This window comes from Mandrillus leucophaeus, unplaced genomic scaffold (assembly GCF_000951045.1).
Source record: "Mandrillus leucophaeus isolate KB7577 unplaced genomic scaffold, Mleu.le_1.0 Scaffold65, whole genome shotgun sequence".
Lineage (NCBI taxonomy): Eukaryota > Metazoa > Chordata > Mammalia > Primates > Cercopithecidae > Mandrillus > Mandrillus leucophaeus.
The window spans coordinates 451,834-473,346 of NW_012107030.1; the positions used below are offsets into that span (position 1 = coordinate 451,834).

A 21,513-nucleotide genomic window follows, 5' to 3' on the forward strand; every position below is an offset into this window, starting at 1 on the left:
AAAGAATAAGTGATAGTGGAGACAGAAAAACCATAAAGAAGATGCAAGAACTCAAAGAGCAGTCAGCTCTGGCCAACTGCTGGAGCTTCCCCAAGCACCTAGCAGGGGACAGACTCCCCATCGCTATCACCCCTCAGTAACATAATGGCTGTTAACGAAGGTGAGTGGGATTGCATGTACAATCAGGAGAGCTCCCAGTTAGGTGATAAGTAGCAAAAAAAAAACCCCAGCAAATTAAGAAATGTATATATAATATGAGCTTATTTCAGATAAAATAATTATATATAGACTTACACAAAGATACCTAAATACATATGTACACTGACGTACATAGATGTCTACGTACAGACACACACACATAAAAGCAACACATAGGTGTTGTTTATGTAAGTCAGAAAAAGATATTTAAACACGGGTACCAGAAACAAGGTTGCCTTGGTACAAGGGAGGATACAGGCCCCAACAAGGCAGAGCTCAGCCACCCTGCTGAGGACTCAGGAGTCTTCCCAGATGTGCTCAGCAAGTTCTTCCAAATCTCATCCAAGTCCTGGATACAATCAATACATGGAACCCAGTTGGGATCCGGTTAGCTGGATTTTGTCCACGGCAACATGGATTAAGGGAAGGAGCCAACGAGGAGTTTGGAAGGAGAGGAGTGGCAAAAATGTAGCTGTCCCCCTCTGCATTGGCCAGAGAAGACACAGCAACCAGGGCACCCCCCCACCCCCAGGCTGTACTATCAGGGGTGCCTCGGGGACCCCCTCCAGGTGTCCCCCAGCCAGCAAGATCCATCCTGCATCAGAGGCTCATGTTCCACACTCACCAAGTGTCCTTCTGATTACAAGTATGGTTTCTCAGGCAGGTACCCAAGGACCAGGATGGGGGTGCCTCAGCCAGGTGCTGAGAAGTGTCAGGAATGAGAATAACTCCATGGCCGCTCACCTCAGCTGACAAGTTACAGTCCTTCAGAGCTTCCTCATGACTGATCCTGACAACAGGAGAGGCACATGGATATCATTCCCTGAGTATTCACGGTTTCAGAAGGACCTATTCCCCATCACCTGCAGGCACCTGGGCTGGTGAACCAGACAGATAAGCTCCCACTCTCAAGATGCTCAAGTCCTCCTGGGTACTGAGGAGGAGAACTTGGAGCTAAGCGGCTCAGCATCTTGCCTGAGGGCTCAGAACCACTCAGGGGCAAGGGCAGAGCCAAGACAAGCATACACATCTTCTGAGCCTCAGCCTGACCCAAGTACCATCCCCACTCACGGAGGCTCCTGTATGTGAACAGGTTGGAGTCCTCACTTGCAAATCAGTCTCTGGTAGGTCCGGCAGCTGCCATATCCCAGAGCAGCCTTACCTCCAGGGGAACGAATCGCCAGAGTTTCTGCATCTAGATCCATAGCAGCCCATAGGGGCAGCCAGCCAGGCCCTCCACCCTGTTCTCTTGGCCCTTTCGCTCATATAAACAAGGAGGGGGTGTCTCACATGTCCATGCCATGCCATCCCAGCTGCAAAGGCCTGAGATTCTTGGAACCCACAGGGAGTGACATGAGAAGGCTGTCACATGGAGGTTCTCCCAGACCTCTGCAGGAAAGTCAGGTCAACCCGAATTCTGTTACTCTCATTAATCACATCCTGGGCAAAGGGTAACACTATCATACGGCCAACAGGAGACTGAGAGGGTGACAGTCTCAGGGTAGACTGTTGCAAAGATGAGGCCACAGGATTCAGAGCAGGAGCAGCTCTGGCCTTGGAATCCTGGCTCCTAAGCCCCCACCCCCTGGTTGTTCTTGGTTTGTTTGTTTGTTTGTTTGTTTTTTGAAACGGCGTCTCACTCTCACCTAGGCTGGAGTGCAGTGGTGCAATCTTGGCTTACTGCAACCTCCACCTCCCAGGTTCAAGAGATTCTCATCCCTCAGCCACCCGAGTAGCTGAGATTACAGGCACGCGCCACCACGCCCATCTAATTTTTTGTATTTTTGGTAGAGATGGAGTTTCGCCATCTCAGCCAGGCTGGTCTCGAACTCCTGGCCTCAAGCGACCCACCCACCTTGGCCTCCGAAAGAGCCAGGATTACAGACATGAGCTTAGGAGCCACCACGCCCGACCTGGCTCCTAAGCTCTTTATGTCAAATGTATCTTCACCTGACCTGTCTCTGTGTGTCTTTGAACCTGCCTGCCCCTGAGTCTCTGCCTCTTGTATATCTACCTTTCTTTCTCCACGCCACGCCCCCTCACTCTTCTTCTCATCTGGTCAAAATGAGGAAAGGCGTATTTGGAGGCTGCCCTGCTGACGAGAATCCCGCATTTTCCATCAATAATTAAAGCTCACGTATTTTGATTTTATAACTCGTCATTTAGTTTTGCCTTAAAAGCAGTACTTCAACACCTTGCAAATATGGGGAAAGGATCTGAAGGCTCTTAGTGCACAGGACAATCACACCCCTGCATTCATCTCTTGGTAATGTTTCACTCCGTGGAAACCCATTACTGTGTCCTGCTGAGAAGTCATTGTTTTTAACAAATACAGACACACCTTACATGCAGTTTTCAAACCAGCTGGCTAAATCCCAAGCAACTCAGAAAGCGTGGTGAGCTCCTGGTGGGAGCCAAGCAGCTGGAATTTTAATCAGGCATCACGCCCTCCCTGCCATGGATAACACACACCTGAATTAGGCCTTCAGAGACCTGAAGCTTTGCCCGATTCAGACAGAACCTGCATCCAGAGTAGGTTTCATGTTTGGTCTACTTCACTCATCCAAAAGCTGATGGTTCTCAGGGTCCTGCCCAGAGTAGCTGCTCAACAAATACCTCCCACAGCGCTTCTCCCTCATCAGAAAGGCAAACTCCCCAGAGTTCTTTCCCTGCTCTGCTAAATATGGCAACCTGTGGTCTACTGTGTGTCTCAACCAGTCTCAATCACGATCTGGCACATACAAATAAAGTGCGCAAACCCAGATGTGGGATGGAGAAGCTGCAACGGCTTAGTAGAAAGCCTGAAAATCTAGAAATTTCTAAAAGCGTATTTTCTACCGCAGTCTGCAAGCAGTGCAATAAAGCAGCACAATCACGAGGAAGAAAGACTTGAATCTTTGGTTCCTTTCTCCTAACCTCTTTACATGATAAAAAAAGAAAAAAAAAAAAAAAAGAATAGCTGGTAAACAGCACACTAATTGTAGGGAATAAGTATTGTTCAATGCCTTGAAAATGTGCTTTTCCTGCTTCCGATGTTTTCACACCATTCTCTCATACATAATGCAGCATCCTCAACTCAGTCTTTAACTCACTTATTAAAAATTCTGAAATGATAAAGTCTAAATTAAAGCACTTTCTTCACATATTAATATATGAATTATACGAGTCTGACATCTCATAGAAGAAAACAGCACCACAGCCATCAAACATGAACATCAACTGATCTGGTTCCAAATTCATGCGAGGTGAGTAACTTTGGAGAGGTTACTTAACACCCCTGGGCCTCAGTTTCTTTGTCTATGCAATGGGCAATAGAAGGTAGTAGACGGGTTGCTTTCAGAGCTGAGTTTATATTTGTAAAGCATCTCGCACAATGCCAGTCACTTAGAAGATATTGACTGGCTCCAGTCCTTAAAGTGTTAAAATTCTACAGCCAAAATTATCGCATCTTTCTTTCACCTTAACACAATAAAGAAACATGAACCACGGCCACGCTCCCAGGAGCCAGGGGACAGCTGTACCAATGATTCCTGAGTTTACAGAGCTATGCGAAAAGAATGTGATTTTCTTGCTCTTCCCACACATCCCACAATGCCCTGTACAACATACACGCACAGACACATACTGCTGAAGTGGCTGTGGGCAAGGGATTGTAAAACTTAGCAATAAATTTCACGTGAATATTCACTGAATTAATTCACAGCCACTCAAGAGAGATACTGTAATCAGCCAAACAGAAGAAGGGCTGCCTGGCACTGTTTGTTCTAGGCTCTAGGATAACTTAAAATTTCTCCCTCTTGGCCAGGCGTGGTGGCTCACGCCTGTAATCCCAGCACTTTGGGAGGCTGAGGTGGGTGGATAACCTGAGGTCAGGAGTTCAAGACCAGCCTGGGCAACATGGTGAAACCCTGCCTCTACCAAAAATACAAAAATTAGCTGGGCATGGGGGCGCGTGCCTGTAATCCCAGCTGAGGCAGGAGAGGCTGAGGCAGGAGGCTGAGACAGGAGAATTGCTTGAGCCTGGGAGGCAGAGGTTGCAGTGAGCTGAGATTGTGCCACTGCACTCCATGCAGCCTGGGCGACAAAGCAAGACTCCTTCTCAAAAAAAAAAAAAGAAAAAGAAAAAAAAATTCTTCCTCTTGCACTTCCTTCTGGGAAGGGAGACTTCTCAAAGCTAAGACATGAAGAGTGAAAAAGGAGTCAGTCATTAGAACTAGGGGGAAGAAAGTTTCAGGCAGGGAGAACAAAAAGATGAAGAGCCCTGAGGTAGGAAGGGGAAGGAGGGTGGCAGGTGCACGGAATGGGCTTCAGGCCATTTAAGAAAACAAAGTGGGCAAGGAGAAGGAAGTCTGCCAGGAGACCCGAGAGGAGGGTAACAATGACAATCACCTGGCCTCGTTGAGACCCATGAGGAGTCTGAAAGTCACTGAGGGTTACTCAGGGAAAGGACTCGCCCTGAGTTGCTGTTTTTTTGGAGACACCGTCTCACTCTGTTGCCCAGGCTGGAGTGCGGTGGCGCAATCATGGCTCACTGCAGCCTCGACCTCTTGGGCTCAAGTGATCCTTCCAACCTCAGCCTCCTGAGTAGCTAGGACCACAGATACATGCCACTACTCCCGGCTATGTATTTTTTTAATTTTTTGTAGAGATGGTGGCTCCCTATGTTGCCCAGGCTGGTCTCAAACTACTGAACTCAAGCGATCCTTCCACCTCAGCCTCCCAAATAACTAGGACTACAGGTGTGAGCCACCACGTCTGGCTAATTTTTTAAAAACATTTTTTGCAGAGACAAGGGCTCCCAGTGTTTCCCAGGCTGGTCTCAAACTTCTGGGCTCAAGCGATCCTCCTGCCTCGGCCTCCTAAAGTGCTGGGCTTACAGGCATGAGCCCCCAGGCCTGGCCGCTGAGTTGTTTTCAGAAGGCCATTTGACAACTGTGAGAACAGCAGCAGGAGCAGGAGTGAAAGCAGAAGGGTATGGAGCTTGCTCGCCACCAAGGTGAGAAGTGGCCGGGTTTGAGTCACATGTAAAAGTAGGGGTTAGCCCGGGCACGGTGGCTCACGCCTGTAATCCCAGCACTTTGGGAGCCAAGGCGGGCGGATCAGGAGGTCAGGAGATCGAGACCATCCTGGCTAACACGGTGAAACCCTGTCTCTACTAAAAATACAAAAAATTAGCCAGGCGTGGTGGCGGGTGCCTGTAGTCCCAGCTACTCAGGAGGCCGAGGCAGGAGAATGGCGTGAACCTAGGAGGCACAGCGTGCAATGAACTGAGATCGCGCCACTGTACTCCTGCCAGGGCGACAGAGCGAGACCCCATCAAAAAAAAAAAAAAAAAAGTAGGGGTTAAAGTGAAGGGCATCAAGGAAAGATCTGAGATCCCAACCCGTATTTTTGGAAAGTTTTGGCTAAAAAAAGCATTGCTTTTTACTTGCACTATAATTGATACCAGGAAGATAATAGCTTTTTCTTAATTCTCAGAGATTCTGAATCTTTTATATACTGGTTGATTGAAGAGTAACAAAAATGTCAGAGCCATAATCAGTGGTTTAAATATGACAAGGCAGATAAGTAATCTCAGATTTCAATTACATATCAGACCTCTAATGAGCAGATACAATTTCCCACATCACATAAGCATCAGTGTCTCAAGGTTAAGAGTTAAAATAGATGCTCAGACCTGACCTTCTTGCCAATGAACTACTCAATTTCATGATGAAAGAAATAGGATAAGGTATTGAATCTGACAACAGTCACCTGGCTTTTCCTCTTCATCACGACTTTCAGACCTCTGACTTACAAACATGCTTCAGCGTTCTGTAACTTTCATGGCAAGGTGTTAAAGAGCAGCTTTGTGCTTTGTTTTCTCAAATCTCCTTCATCAAAGGCTCCAAGTTTTCCATTATCTCAACGTTCCTGCTACTTAAAAGTCACACTTCCGGTTTCACTTGGAATTTTAATATGTTGCATTAAAAAAAAAAAAAAGTAGGGGTTTATCCTGTGTTTTGTTGAGACAGGGTCTCACTCTGCCCAGCCTGGAGTGCAGTGGCCTGATCACCGCTCACTGCAGCCTCAAACTTTAAGGCTCAGGTGATCCTCCCACCTCAGCCTCCCGAGTAGCTGGGACTACAGGCGCACCCCATGGCTAATTTTTTGTAATTTTAGTAGAGACAAAGTTTCACCATGTTGGCCAGACTAGTCCCAAACTCCTGGCCTTAAGTGATCCACCTGTCTTGGCCTCCCAAAATGCTGGGATTACAGGCGTGAGCCACTGCACCTGACCCTTTATCCTGTTTTCTTAACTCAGCACAGGATGCGCTGATCCAGCATCAGAAATAAGGAAGAACTGGCCAGGTGCAGTGGCTCATGCCTGTAACCCAGCACTTTGGGAGGCCGAGGGTGGCGGATCACCTGAGGTCGGGAGTTTGAGAGCAGCCTGGCCAACATGGGGAAACCTTGCCTCTACTAAAAATACAAAAATTAGCCACGCGTGGTGGCGTGTGCCTGTGATCTCAGATACTAGGGAGGCTGAGACAGGAGAATCGCTTGAACCTGGGAGGTGGAGGTTGCAGTGAACCAAGATTGCGACACTGGACTCCAGCCTGGGTGACAAGAGCAAGACTCCGTCTCAGGACAGGACAGGACAGAACAGGACAGGAAAGGAAAGGAAAAAACCCTTATAAAAGAGGCCATAGAGAGACCCCTCACTCCTGCTGCCATGCAAGGACACAGCAAGAAGGTGCTATGAGCCAGAAAGCAGGTTCTGGCCATAAGCCAAATCTAACTTCATCTAAGACTTTCCAGCCTACGAAACTGTTAGAAATAAATTTATGTTATTTACAAGTCACTCAATTTATGGGATTTTGTTGTAGCAGCCCAAAAAGTCTAAGATGTCCAGAGGTGGCCTCAGCCATCCTATCACTGTATATCAAATGCTGTCCATCTTTGATCTTGGCAGATTTGCTTCCTGACACCAGAACCCAGGGTTAAACCCAGGGTTTAGGGGCCTCCCAAAGGCATGAAATGCTGCCCCTTCACCTCCTCAGTGAATCTGGGGCGTGTTGTTCTACCCAGGATCTGGAGCTTCTAGCAGGGACCATGGCAGTTCTGGAAGGGCCGTGCTCAAGTTTTGCCCCTGTACACCTCTGAAATCCACACTCCCAATTCTTTCTGCGACAGAATAATGCTGTTTGTTTGCGATCACAGATCACAGCCCCAGAGGCTTGGGCCTTATCTCCTCCCCAGCTTCATTCTCCTGCTGCTCAGAAAACCTTTCACCTCTGAGCCATCCACTCCCTGGGTCATCATTTTATTTATTTTAGAGACAGGTCTCACTATGTTACCCAGGCTGGAATGCAGTGGCTATTCACAGGTACAATCATTGTGCCCTGTAGCCTTGAACTCCTAGGCTCAAGTGACCCTCCTGCCTCAGCCTCCCAAGCAGCTGGGATTACAGGTTCGTGCCATCATCTCTGCAACTCCATCCTCCCATCATTATAATTTTTAAAAGGCCCTGTGCACAATCATCTCATTGTTTTTCAAACTGCATCTTCCAAATGCAGTTGACTTTCTCTCTGTTCCAGCCTCCCTCCACTGCTCCTTCCAAAATGAGAATGCTTTATCTGAAATTCTTAAATTCCTACTGCCCTCCTTTTCCGTGCTGGGCTCAGGACATACCACCCCAAAATATAACTGTAGGAGACCAGAATATGCCACCCCAAACTATACTTGTCATATCTGGGGCTGGTTATTCTGAGAAACTGCAGACACAGGAGTAGCTCTGAAAAGCTGTCCTTTTGTAAAACACATTGATATCCATCAAGAAAATCTACATTAGTAAAGTATCTCTATCAGGACAGGGGCTGCTCCAGGCAACTGTGATGAACCAAGAGATTTTATAGGTATAACAAGACCACATTTACTCACCCTACACTTCCTTCCCTCACCCCTCCATAAGTTGTCTCCACCACCCACCAGAAGCCCCAGGCCCCTCTTCCTTTCTGTGGCTCAGGGTGCTATATAAGCTTCCCTCTTCTGACCCTTCTTTTGAGTCTCATATTTTGTGGGACTCCCAGGAGTACACACATAATTACTGCGTTTTTTTCTCCTGTTAATCTATTGTATGTCCATTTAATTTGTAGCCCAGTCAAAGAAGCTAGGGGGGCGGAGGAAGCCAGTTTTCCATCTCCTACATTTGCTGACTTGCTGTGACTAATCTCATTCAAATTCTGGCTTCCTAGGGCCACATCAGGCCTTTCAGCAGCTTGAATCTGCATGGTTCTCTACAAGGCCACACATTTTACAGAGAAAAAAAAATCTATTTTTGTCTACACATATGATGTGACTCTTTCTCTTTAGCTAGGATGAGCTGTGAGCACTGGCATGAGTCCCCTAGTCCCTCACAGAACAAAAGCCAGCCTATTTCAAACAACTCCCCTGTGGGAGCCTCTGATGCACAAAACCACTCTCCATCCGGGCGCAAGAGCCAAAGTTCTTTATTGATCAGGGAGGACCTGAAGGGAGAATTTCAGGAATGCCAATTTCCAAACAATCCTAAATGACAAAGCCAGCCTCTTCTAAGAATAAGGACCCAATATTAAAAGAGCCAGACCTCTGAGTTTACAAATGTGAAAACTCAGAATGAAAGTCAACTTGAGTGGCACCCAATCTTCATCGCAGCCACCATTCTGCCACTTTGGCCTTTTCTCTCTTACAACTTGACTACTCCAATTTCATCTTAATAGACATATATATATACACACACACACGTGTGTGTGTGTGTATTTTTTGAGACAAAGTTTCGCTCTGTTGTTCAGGCTCGAGTGCAGTGGTGCAAACACGACTCACTGCAGCCTCAACTCCTGCGTTCAATTGATCCTCCCACCTCAGCCTCCCAAGCAGCTGTGACTATAGGCGTGCGCCACCACACCCAGCTAATTTTTGTACTTTTTGAAACAGGGTTTTGCCATGTTGTCATGCTGGTCATGTTGCACAGGCTGGTCTCTAACTCCTGAGCTCAAGCAATCTGCCTGCCTCAGCCTCCCAAAGTGCTGGGATTACAAGTGTTGAGCTACCGTACCCGGCCCATCTTCTAAAATTTTTGACCAATAAAATATTACCTCTGGATAGTGAGAAGATATTTCCCTGGGTCCCTGAGTTGTAGACAATTCAGACAGTCTCCAGGAAAATCTGTACCTGGTCACCCCTACGCCTTCGGTTCCTTTCCTCTTACTCTGTCAGGCATTTAAGCTCTGAATTTTTGAAAGCATAGTCACATTTGAAGAAGTGGAAGAAAAACAGTATCCAGAAAAATAAAAATTCACATAATTTTGAGCCTACAATGAGAAATGCAACATGTGAACCCAAGGAGTGAGCACAAAGAACAGAAACACTATTCTGGACAGAACGGGGTCTCAGCAGGCTTGTTTCTGAGGGTTAGTGCGGGCATGAAGGGGTTTCCTTGTTGTCACAAACAGTTCAGGAGTGATAACTAATGTATCCTTTCCCATATTAACCAATGTATCCTTTCCCACATTAACTAATGTATCCTTTCCCATATTAACCAATATATCCTTTCCCACATTAACCAATGTATTCTTTCCCACATTAACTAATGTATCCTTTCCCATATTAACCAATATATCCTTTCCCACATTAACCAATGTATTCTTTCCCACATTAACTAATGTATCCTTTCCCATATTAACCAATGTATCCTTTCCCACATTAACTAATGTATCCTTTCCCATATTAACCAATGTATCCTTTCCCATATTAACTAATGTATATTTTCCCACAATGCATCAGTGTTTCAGTGTTTTCTTCACCAAAAATTATGCTGTATTTAAAATACAAAACCGGGCCAGGTGCAGTGACTCATGCCTGTAATCCCAGCACTTTGGGAGGCCAAGGCAGGAGAACTGTTTGACCTCTGGAGCTGGAGACCAGCCTGGGCAACATGGCAGAAACCCCATCTCTATAAAAAATACATAAATTAGCCAGGCGTATCCCAGCTACTAGGGAGGCTGAGATGGGAGGATCATCTGAGCCTGGGGAGGCTGATGCAGCAGTGAGCCATGACTGCCACTGCACTCCAGCCTGGGCAACAGAGTAAGACTCTGTCTCAAAATAAGTAAATAAAATTTAAAAATAAATGAAACCCACAGTGATCTCCTTTTCATGGGGAATCTAAAATAAAGCCAAACTCATAGAAACAGAGAGTAGAATGCTGTTTACCAGAGGCTAGGACATAGGGGAGAGATGTTGGTCAAAGGCACAAAATTTCAGCCAACTAAGAGAAATTAGTTCAACTACTAATTAGTTCAACCGTTACACTAAGTACAACTTAGTGACTATATCTAGTCAATAACAATGTGCTATATACTTGAAAATTGCTAAAAGTAGATTTTAAGTGTATTCTACACACACAAAAAGTAGGGGAAGTAATACACTAATTAGCTTGATTTAGCCATTCTACAGTGGAATTTTTATTTGTCAACTAAAAAAAACAGGAGCACAGTGTTTCACGAACGTTTTATGCACCAATTCTTCTCCTGGTTCCCTAAACACTTACGTATTCTCTTTACCTACAGAATTATTTAGCAACAGAGAGGGAGATAGGGTGTTAATTCCATTTCACTGACATCACAAATGAGGCCCTGAATGCCAGTCGTGTCAAGCCCATGGAGTCTGAGTGGGCACTGTCATGTGTCCAGAAACCTAGGGCAGGTCCGCGCTGAGCAAGTGCCATTGCCCGCTAGCTATTTTTCTGGGAGGTATTGCCAAAGCGCTGCACTGTTCTTAACAGCAGAGCTTGCTGGCTAGGGCTGATCTGGGCAGGCTCTATCTTGGCAGTGCTGGCAGAGTTTACCAGGCACACCCTCAGCCTCCAGGCCACCTGTCTTGTTGGTCCAGGTAAAATATGCAGGTCACAGATATGGACTGATAGTCGCACCCACTGGAAAAACAAAGAGGAAACAGAGAAACTACAATCAGGACAAAGAACCCTTGGACAGTCCACCAAGCCCTGTGGCATGACCAGGACAACAGGGATAGTCCCATCCCACAAAGGGAGAGAGAGAGGAGGCGCCGGGCAGAAGAGCTCCGCTGGCTGCAGCCTAGGCTTGGCTTGGCTCAGCCCAGCCCAGCCTAGCCCACTTCCCTGTCTATGGGAGCAGGTGGCTGCTGGCCTCAGGTCATGGAGCCTGGAACGTGCATGGGGCTGAGGGTAAGAGCTGTGCCCCAGAGAGGCGGCTGGCGTTCACGGTGTGTGCTCCATAGCAGGCTCAGCCACGCTCTTCCCTTATCTGTTACCAGAAAGGCTGGGCAGGAAGGGCATGGAGAAGGAAGACCTCTGGCTCCTGAAGTCCTGCTTCCCCTCATCTCACAGGGCAAGCGAAGGACCACCTTCCACAGACATGCTTTCCCTTCTTGCCTGGTGCTCTTCCCCACTGACCCCAGGGCCATCAGCAGCAGGGCTCCTAGGAACACAGTGCCACGTATGACCACACTCCTCCAGCCCCTTGCCTCTCCTGTGTCTCGTGTCACTTCTCTTAGGCTGTGCCCTGGCATGTAAAGATGCTCGCGACAAGTGCCAGACCTGGAAGTCACCCCAGGAGCAGGTTGCCTCCCATGGCCTCCCCAGTTAGGGCAGGAGACTGAGCTGAGCTATCAAGGGGCATTTGTGGACCAAGCCAAAGCCCAGAGCGTAGAGCCCGGCTCTCCTTTCAGGGCCCTCACCTCCCCAGCCTGGCTCTGGGAACTCCCCTAGCAGCTGGAAGCCAGTATGTCTGTCAAGAAGGCTGCAGAGAGGACGAGGCAGCCCCAGGAAACCACAAGAGTAAGTCAGCTGTTCTAGATCAAAGGTGATTCTAAAACCCAAAAACTCTGATGCTTTGGGCTTTTTGGGGTTTTCTGGGGTGAGGAGGGCCCATTTTTCTAAAGCCATGCTAGCAATTACCCCTGGAGGAATCCCACCTGTCAGGCACAGGCGATATATGCCCTCTTTTCTCTAAGTCAGTTTGAATTGGTTTTTTTTTTCTACTTGCAACCAAAGGTACCCAAGCTAAGGCCACAGGCAAAGCCCGTGTGAGGATGTTCTGGGTGCAGCTCTGCCCAGAAATACCTCTTTTGGCCCCAGGCTCCTGGTCACAAGCCTTCACCTGCTCACACAAACTCCACCAGTCACTGGTTTGGGGGTCCAAACACAGCGCTCTCACGCAGGGGCCAGAATGCCAAAGGGACGGCCTGCCCCTCACCCCCTGCCCTCCCCGGCTGCCTCTTGCTCACCCTCTGTGCACTCCTGGCTTTTCCTCCTGCCACAAGAGCCTGGTGCTGTGAGGGATGTTCCTCACTTCCCCAGCAGCCCCGCGCCCCAGGACGGCATCTTAGGGCCATTCACGAAAGGCAATGGGCAGTCACAGGATCCTCTTCTGAAAGAGGCTCAGCTGGGAAGTTCCATGCAGGGTCTAAATGTGCGCAGATGTTCTCCCTAAAGTAAAGCCAAAAAAGCCAACCTCTCCCGCCTTCTTCCTGGAGGGAAAATACTTCCAGACCACTGTAGGCACCTCCCTTTAATGCAGAACAATGAACAATGTGCAGCTTCCACCAGGGGCCTGGATAAGTGGCACAGAGGAGCCACCGTGAGAGGCTGGAGCCCCTTGGATGTGGCTGTTTCTCAAGTACAGAGACCCAGATCTGAGCCCCATGAAGGGTGGTGCTGGCACAGGACTGCAGCAGCAAACTCAGCTCCTCCTGGGTGGGCAGCAACAACAGACTGTGCCCTCCCGGCCTGATTCTCTCCCCAGCAGCAGCCGGAGAGCAGCCCAGGTATTTTCTAAATGTCAAGCTTCAACCTAGACCAATAGCATGCTGTAACCATGAGTCAAAACATAACATTAAGAGCCAGCAGTCACAGGTCATATCCCTGCAGCCTTGAGTACAATCTAGCTCATCTCTAGGGCTCTACATTCAGGCTTGGATGGTTTTAACTCAGGCCAGTCTCAACAGGTGTCGGGTACCGAGAGCCCACACATTTGTCCAACCACCTCTGGGCTTGCTGGGCCTCAGGAGGGGTCAGCTTTCTCTGAAGATGGCTACAACTATTTTCCATTGGGCTAAACACAGTAAACATCCACCCTCCTTGGAACTGACCTCTAGAACATCCCTAAGGAGCTACATGGAGACAGAAAAGAAAAAAATACTTCAAAGCAAAGATACATGGAAGCGCCTGGGCCAAGGGCCCAACGAGGCTCGTTTTTATTCCCAAATTAACCATCCACTGCATTTCCTCACGGGAGAAAGGATTTGCAATCTAAGCTGTTTCACCACGTGGGAAGAGGCCTCTGATCTGAATTTACCAAATGATACGTCCACCTACAAACATTTTCTTTTAGCGCATTGAAAGTTGAAGGGAAAAGATTAAAATGACTACCTGACTTACTTTGAATAATGACTAGCCGGAAAGACCTAAGTGATATTTCACAAATGATGTGCTGGGGGATTTAAAGCCTCTGTTATTTCTAAAATCCTGATGTTTCCAGTTCTAACATCCACAGACTCTGGAACTCCACAAACACCTTGGAGTAAGTGAAGCTGGAATGTTGATGGTAAACTTGGCCCAGCAGCTGGCCTGAGTTCCCGGCCCCATAAGGACACAGAGCCACTGTGACTGCCTGTCAGCAGGGCTCCGGGAAACCCTGAGCAGAGGAGCCACCGCACCCTGCCTCCACCCCCCTACCTCGGCCTCCACCGCTCTGCCCAGAGCCCAAGGCTTCTGTTTCAGGCAAGAAGAGCTGCATCCATCCACTTCCATTTAAGGAGAAAGCAGAGGAAAAGGCAAAAGCAGAAACTCAGAGGAAACAAGACCTTCTGAATAAGGAGGTAGACAGGTACAAAACCTGCGGGGAGGCCTACCACCCCCACTGGATTTATTGCACACCCACGGGATGTACTGTACAAAAGACCCACCTTCCTTTGTACAAGACCCACTGCTTTTCTTTGTAAAGGCTAAGAATGCAGGAACAAAGGTAATCTATTGCTCACGGCCACATGCCAGCCTCCTCACAAGCCCTGCAGCGCTTGCAGCAGACTCCTGGTCTACCCAGCTGGCAACTTCCTTGGGTGGATGGAGATAAAGGCAGGAAAAAAACAGACCAGCCAAGGGATGGAGCAGAAGACGCCCACTGAGGGGAGTGGATGGAGCGTGCTAAGTCTCTGAGGCCAGACAGCGTTGTGTGTTCAAAGAACTGACAGGCGACCAGAGTCCTGGTGAACATCAGGCGAGGGGAGGAGGGGCGGGAGCCAGGTGGCAGGGTGCGGAGGCGCTAGCAAGGGGTTTGGATTTTAGACTAAAAGCAATGGGAAGCAGATACAGGTTTTAACCATGGAAGTCCAAGGATGTGGACTGTTCTAGAAAAAAGGGAGGTGAGGGAAAAGTGAAGATAAGACTTAATTACCACGGTCAGGCACAGTGGCTCACGCTTGTGATCCCAGCACTTTGGGAGGCTGAGGAGGGCAGATCATTTGAGGTCAGGAGTTCAAGACCAGCCTGGCCAACATGGTGAAACCCCATCTCTACTAAAAATACAAAATTAAAACACCGTCTCTACTAAAAATACAAAAATTAGCTGGGCACAGTGGCGTGCGCCTGTATTTCCAGCTACTTGGGAGGCCGAGGCAGGAGAATTGCTTGAACCCGGGAGACGGAGGCTGTAGTGTGGCCGAAATCATGCCACTTTACTCCAGCCTAGGGGACAGAGTGAGACTCCAGCTCAAAAAAAAAAAAAAAGACTTGATCATCAGGTTTCCGGTTTGAGCACCTGGGTGAATAAGATTCCAGGTGTTGAGATGAGGAAGGCGGGGGTGGGGCTGGGTTTGTTTAAAATGTACATTTGTTTTTGTTTTTGAGAGGAAGATGGTCATCAGAGTTCTACATTGGACATGTTGAGCCTGAGCTATCCAGGAGAAATCCAAGAGGAGATATGAAGTAAACAATTGAATTGCGGCTGGGCACGGTGGCTCACGCCTGTAATCCTAGCACTTTGGGAGGCCAAGGCAGGAGGATCACTTGAGCCCAGGAGTTCAAGACCAGCCTTGGGCAATATAGGGAAGCCCTGTCTCTACAAAAAATTTAAAAATTAGCCAGGCATGATGGCGTGCACCTGTATTCCCAGCTACCTGGCAGGCTGAGGCAGGAGCATCACTTGAGCCTGGGAGGTGAAGGATGCAGTGAGCCGTGATTGTGCCACTGTACTCCAGTCTGGGTGACAGAGTGAGACCCTGTCTCAAAAAAAAAAAAAAAAAAAAAAAAGGAAAATTACAGTGCTCAGATGAGAGGGAAGGATATAAATTGCGGCATTATCAGCACATATTATTTAAGTCAGCATAAATGAGATGTCTTAGAGAGGGAGAGAACAGAAAACAAAAGACTGCCAGGCCAAAGGGGACATAAGTCTGAGCCCTGTACCAACCATCCGTATAACCAGGAATCAGCAAACTACAACCTGCAGCCTGTTTTTAGAACTAAAACTTCACAGAACGTGTTTTCACAGAACATGGATTTACATGTTGTCTCTGGCTGCTTTTGAACTGTAACAGCAGAGATGTTGCACAAAGACCGAATGGCCCGGAAAGCCTAAAATATGTACTATGAGGTCTTTTACGGAAGTTTGCTGACCCCTTAATTTAAACCATCTAGAGGACTCAGTTTCCTTATCTATAAAAGTCACCCACCTTGCAGGATTAAGGGATACAGTTATTTGTATAATGAAAAAAACCTAGCGCACAGACACGGAGTACAAGAGTTTCTGCTGAATGGGAGCCTGCTCAGCGGGCTTTTCACTCCTGGTTTCAACACTGCAGCACCCAGCTCTGTTTCCATATTTGGCAATGGCGTTTAAATAGCACACACCTGCACTCCAGACACAACTGCTAAAGTGAATTTGTAAATATAAACAGAAATGTCATCTGAGCTACTGCTTCCAACACAGGATAGATATGTGTCAGCAGTTCTGACTCAGTCAATTCTTTGTAGCCAACCAGTCTCCCCTAAACCCCTGTCCAACCTGAAACAAAAGCATCAGTCCATGAACAATTGGTTTTCACAGAACAATCGCTTACAATGCCTAAGTCCTCACCATTAATCTTAAAGGGAAGAAACAGAATTGTTCAGCATCGCTTGCTTACCCCAGAACACTGCCCTAGCTTGGGTAAATCCATTTGGCAAGAACAGCCAATCATGTTTCAGAATAAAGTTGTTTCCTAGGCAACCAAAAATCTAGCCACAGAAACAGGCTGTAGACAGTAGAAAGAAACACAGGGATGGGAATGGGAGGGTCGATGGAGAAGAGTGACCCAGAATCCATTGACCTTGATCTGATGTTTACCTGCAGTGCCACAGTCAATCAGTATCCAAGTCCTAGCTGTTCACCCTATCCTCGACAGGGCACCCTGTCCCAGGGCCCCAGCCTGGCATGGCCCCTTGGATGATTGGTAGCTACCTGGAGGACCTCGGAATATATTTGCCTTCAGCCCACCTAAGGGAAAGCCTCCAGGCAAGTACCACAGAGAAGATAGTGAAGGCCCAGGATCCTTACGAACATGGGCACAGGGCCACTCTGGTGATATCTAGGAATAATGGCAGGGAAAAATGCACCTGAGCTTCCTTTGGGACTCAATCTCCCCCTCCCGCTCTACAGATAATTTTGCAGCTTATTCTATTCTATTTTGCAGCTTATTCTATTCTATCTTATTCTATTTTGCAGCTTATTCTATGGACTCTATTGTGTCCAACAGTAATAGTCAAAGTAAAATTTCCCTCCAGGAAGTCAGAAACTGGCTGCAACCCACATTAGGAATGCTGTCATTTAAGCTAAAGGATTTAGCCAAGGGTTGTCCCAAGAAACAAAGCCTTGAAAAAGATCTATGGCTGGGTGCGCTGGCTCATGCCTGTGATCTCAACACTTTGGGAGGCTGAAGCGGATGGCTCACTTGAGCCCAGGAGTTCGAGACCAGCCTGGGCCACGTAGCAAGGCCCCATCCCTACAAAAAAAATTATTAAAAAAAAAAAAAAAAAGCTGGGCATGGTGATGTGTGCCCATAGTCCCAGCTACTTGAGAGGATGAGGTGGGAAAATCCCTTGAGTCCAGAAGGTCGAGGCTGCAGTGAGCTGCGATCACACTGTTACATATGAGCCTGGGCAACAGAGTGAGACACTGTCTCAAAAAAAAAAAAAAAAAGAAGAAGAAGAAAAAAAAAAAGATCTAATGAGAGCTGAAGAAAGATTTCTGCGTGGAGCCCCAGCGGCTGTTCCTGGCCTTCTGAGTGACTGACAGGCCAGCAATTTCAGGCACAGGGCATTTCCACTTTAGCAGTTTTCTGGCACTTACGTCTTTCTCGGAGTCTTTACAGATGTGGCATCTCACCTCTGAAAAACCCTGCAAGGCAGGAGGGGCAGGATCAGAGTCATCGGATTTTCTCTACAGCTCCCAAAGGTCAGGAACCACATGAGGGAAGGGACCAGAACCCCACTTCTAACCATAGGTGCATGGAGAGCTCCAATCTCTCCACCTACTGCGGTGGTACCCGAGATCCTTCTTTTGCCTGGCCTCTCTCCAGCTACATCTGATCCCACCCACTTCTGAAATCTCAGCCAACTCATCAACTTCCCCAAAGTAGCTCCCAATCCAGTTTTCTTGTCTGTCTTGGCCAATGCCACTTCTTTCTCTTAGTTACCAGGGTATGAAACTTCCACTTTGTACTTGCCACTGTCTCTTCTCTTCCCTCCCCCATCTCGTCCATCACAGAGCCTGTTGCTTCCTCCTCCATCACTTCTCTCTCATCCACCCTGGCCCCTCTACTTCGATCCATGGGTCTACAGAGGTATGGGTTTCCGTATTTGTGATTTGTTTTTCAGAGCCGAGGGACGTGCTCACTTTGAGAGCAGGGCAACAGTCGGGACTGGCCGACTTTGCCAACAGAACCACCACTTTTGGTCTCTGATGATAATGGCACCCTGGGTGGTTTTCAGTGGCCAGGATGTGGGGATTTGGTGGAAGCTGAGGGAACCCCTAAAACAGATGTTTCCAACTACACAAAGGACAAAGCACCTAATGCTGCCTCACTTAGCAGAAGCCGCACCACATGGGGCTGCCACAGAAGCAAAGGATGAACAGCAGGTCTGATCGATAGCTGCAGACCACATTTACTCAAAGTACTTCCTGTCCATTCCTGTGTCTCCTACCATCCATACTGAGAAATCAGTGTTTTCTGTGGGAGAATTCTCCCTCCTCTTGCTACCCATGTTCTATTTAGAAACAAATGGCCACTATCGCTACAAGAACTTCTTTGCCAGATAGAAAGGAGCAGTCAGAGAAGTGGCCAGCTGCTTCTCACAGACAGGATGGAGGGAAGACTGAACCAGCTCATGGCTTCTCAAATTTCGAGATGCCTACAAATCACCTGGGCATCTTTACAAGTCCCTGGATGAAATGGAGATTCTGATTCAGCTGGTCTGGGGTGAGGTTTGAGGCTCTGCGTTTCTAGCAAGCCCCTTCGGGAAGCTGATGCTGTAGTGTGTGGCCCACCCTGGGAGTAGCAAGGAACTGGTCACCACTTGCACCTTCATCCTCAGGCTTCAATCCCCAGTCTCATGGGACTTCTGCTGCTCCAATCTTGATGCTCGAGTTCTCAAAAGGAGAGATACAAAACTCGCTCCCTCCCTACGCCAATGCACTCCTGCATAGAATGAAGCTGTCAGCTGGAGCTACAAAAGCTGCCCAAAGGCACCCCAAACCAGCAACTGGAAGGAAAGAAATCTTAAAGTTAAAAAAAAAAAAAAAAAAAAAAATCCTTCAGTCACTTCCAAATCCTCTATCTTTTGATTTCACTGTTACGCCATGGCCCTCCTCAAGCCAGTCTTTCACAGGGAACCAGCAGAGAAAAAGGGAAACATTCACTCTAGATTCTGGTTGTCAGGAACTGGACCCCGCGGCAGGTGCTCACCTTGTGTTTGTCACCATCCCTGCAGCCCTGACAGCATCATCTTACAATGCAACCTCTTTCCTGCCATGGACCCCACACTCTGTTGCTATCTTGTGTATTATTCGCATGCATGCATTTTTAGCTGCACGGAAATACATAATACCAAGAAAGACCTGCGTCTGGGCAGAAAAGAGGCACTCTCCGAATATATATTTTTAAAACCTCTAGACTGGAAAAGAGCACATCTGTAGTAGAAAAATAAGCCCCAGTTATTCAGAGAGCAGAGACGGGTTTTGAAGAGGACAGATGCTAGCAATGGCACTGGCCCCAAACACTTCCTCTCTCTCCATTTTTTTAGAACGAAAATGTTATGGGATGGAGGGTGGGATTTTGTGAATGAGTGAATATACTATCTTAAAGATCTATATTTAGAGACATTTCAGAGGCAGCAGTTCTAGGGAGAGAAGCCTCAGGCGGGTGCATATGGACCAACTCAACCGTGAAAATATTTGATAAGCAGCTTCCATCACAATGTGGTCATTCAGCCTGAAATTTTATTTAAACACCACTATTCCAGTGGGCAGAACCTTAAAGGACCTTATCCAAAAAGGCACAGTTACCTAACAGAAGCTCTCTAAACTCAGCCCTCACCTGACAGAATACTGATCATTTATTAACTCAGCTGAGCAAGAGGGCGGGGATGTTAGGGACTGGCGAGCTGAATTTCCAATGACTGAGGAGCACATTTTCCCAAACGTACAGTCACTTTGTCCTTTCTGTTTCCTAAGCTCTTTACTAGATAGGTCTGAGCTGTGAGAGGTCTAAGCTGTGAGAGCTAGCCAGTGCCTGTCACTGATTAACTCAATTCCACTATAGAGACTTGCAAAACATAGGTTAAAAAGGGTCTTTTCTGCCTAGACTCGAGTTGTATTTCCATGCACCTAGCAATACTACACGTGCATGAGAAACAAGGCAGGCACAGCACAAGGATCCTGACATTTAAAAAGAAAATTCTCAAACACGATGTACCTCCATTGTAAGACGATGCTTTCTCAAGCTACAGGGGTGAAGACACATGATGGGTGCACACCTGCTCCGAAGAATGATTCCCTGCTAAAGAGCTGGAGCCCAGAAAACCACAAGGCTCAGCCTAGCATTACATCACCACGCCAAGCCAGCTCCTCACTGAAGCCCAGGGGTCTGGGGACCAGTGAGGAAGTCCCCCACCTCGGGGCCCCATCCCTCCTACAACACACAGACCAATCCCCAGCATCTTTTAATCTACACATCCATGACTCTTAAGAACCCACCACTTGACTACCCCCACCCCAAGTCCCCAGAAAATACTCTTCTCTGAAACAGTCTTCTCTCTGGAAAAGGTGGCGGGAGGCGGGGGGCGGGCAGGTGAGGCTGGGAGGGTCACTTTGGATACAAGCCTGAGTTGCTAAAACGCGACCCGGCAGGCAGACCCATTCAATAAGCCCCATCGTCCAAACATGCCTGGTAGGTAATGGAGACGACCATAACAGAAACGTGAATTCTAATAAACACTCAGCCGGGATAAAGGCCACTTCTGAGCACGTTAGCTCTGTGGTTGAGAGAAAAGATCGGATTCCTGGATCGATGCACAGTCAAGCACTGCCTCCACCAATGACAGGACGGTTCGGCCCTTTACTAATAATAGCAAGCGGCCTTGTCCTCGAGTGTTCACCAGAGTGAGTATGTGGATGATGCTTAGGCTGACTGGACGGAACGTCCACCAGAGCACACCACGCTATCTGCCCAGCCACACGCGTAGCTGCCCGGAAACTGGGCTGTCTCCCCGGGCACGGAGCTGCCACGCTCATGGGTTCTTCCTAGGAGGAGGCAGTCGCTGATGCCTGGCTGTTCCCTTGCAGGAAATACCACTGTGCCGGGGGTGCAGAGGAAACATGCTGACGGCAGGAGAAGCCCCCGACCATGCACCCACTGCTGAGCGACCAAAACCGAATTCCTGGGAATCGTTTCTGCCCGCAGCAGTAACTTGGGGCTACCAGATGCTCCTCCCAGAGCAGTCACCAGGTAAAGCCTTGCAACGCTGCGGAGAACCCTAGGCCAGCCTGGGCTCCAGGCTGCACAGGCATTAGGAAAGGCGACACTAACAAAGCCCGGGCATCCTCTCCTCCTCCCCGGGAGGCTCGGGGCGGCCCGGGCGGAGCACTTACATTGCCTCGGAAGCCTCCAGGTTCAGGTCGCTGGCTGGGGCTGGCTGCAGGGACTGCGACCCTCCCATCCTCGCTGTGCCCTGGCGTGCAAGCTAGCTGCGAGTGGGGCCAGCGTCCTGGCGCGATTCCTGCA

The 21,513-nt window shown here is 48.2% G+C and overlaps 1 protein-coding gene across 4 annotated transcripts in view; it reads right to left on the bottom strand.

Annotated features, from left to right (window-relative positions):
• The window catches only part of TACC2 (transforming, acidic coiled-coil containing protein 2), a 182,906-nt gene that overhangs the window by 78,931 nt on the left and 82,462 nt on the right, over positions 1–21,513 (bottom strand). For 3 of the 4 annotated variants that reach the window (XM_012001065.1, XM_012001063.1, XM_012001064.1), the window contains exon 1: positions 21,381–21,513. The exons of the other annotated variant lie outside the window; for it this stretch is intronic. In XM_012001065.1, coding sequence (XP_011856455.1) covers positions 21,381–21,448 — 68 coding nt within the window. In that variant the 5' untranslated portion in view covers positions 21,449–21,513. The remainder of the gene's footprint in view (positions 1–21,380) is intronic. 4 annotated transcript variants of the gene reach the window in all.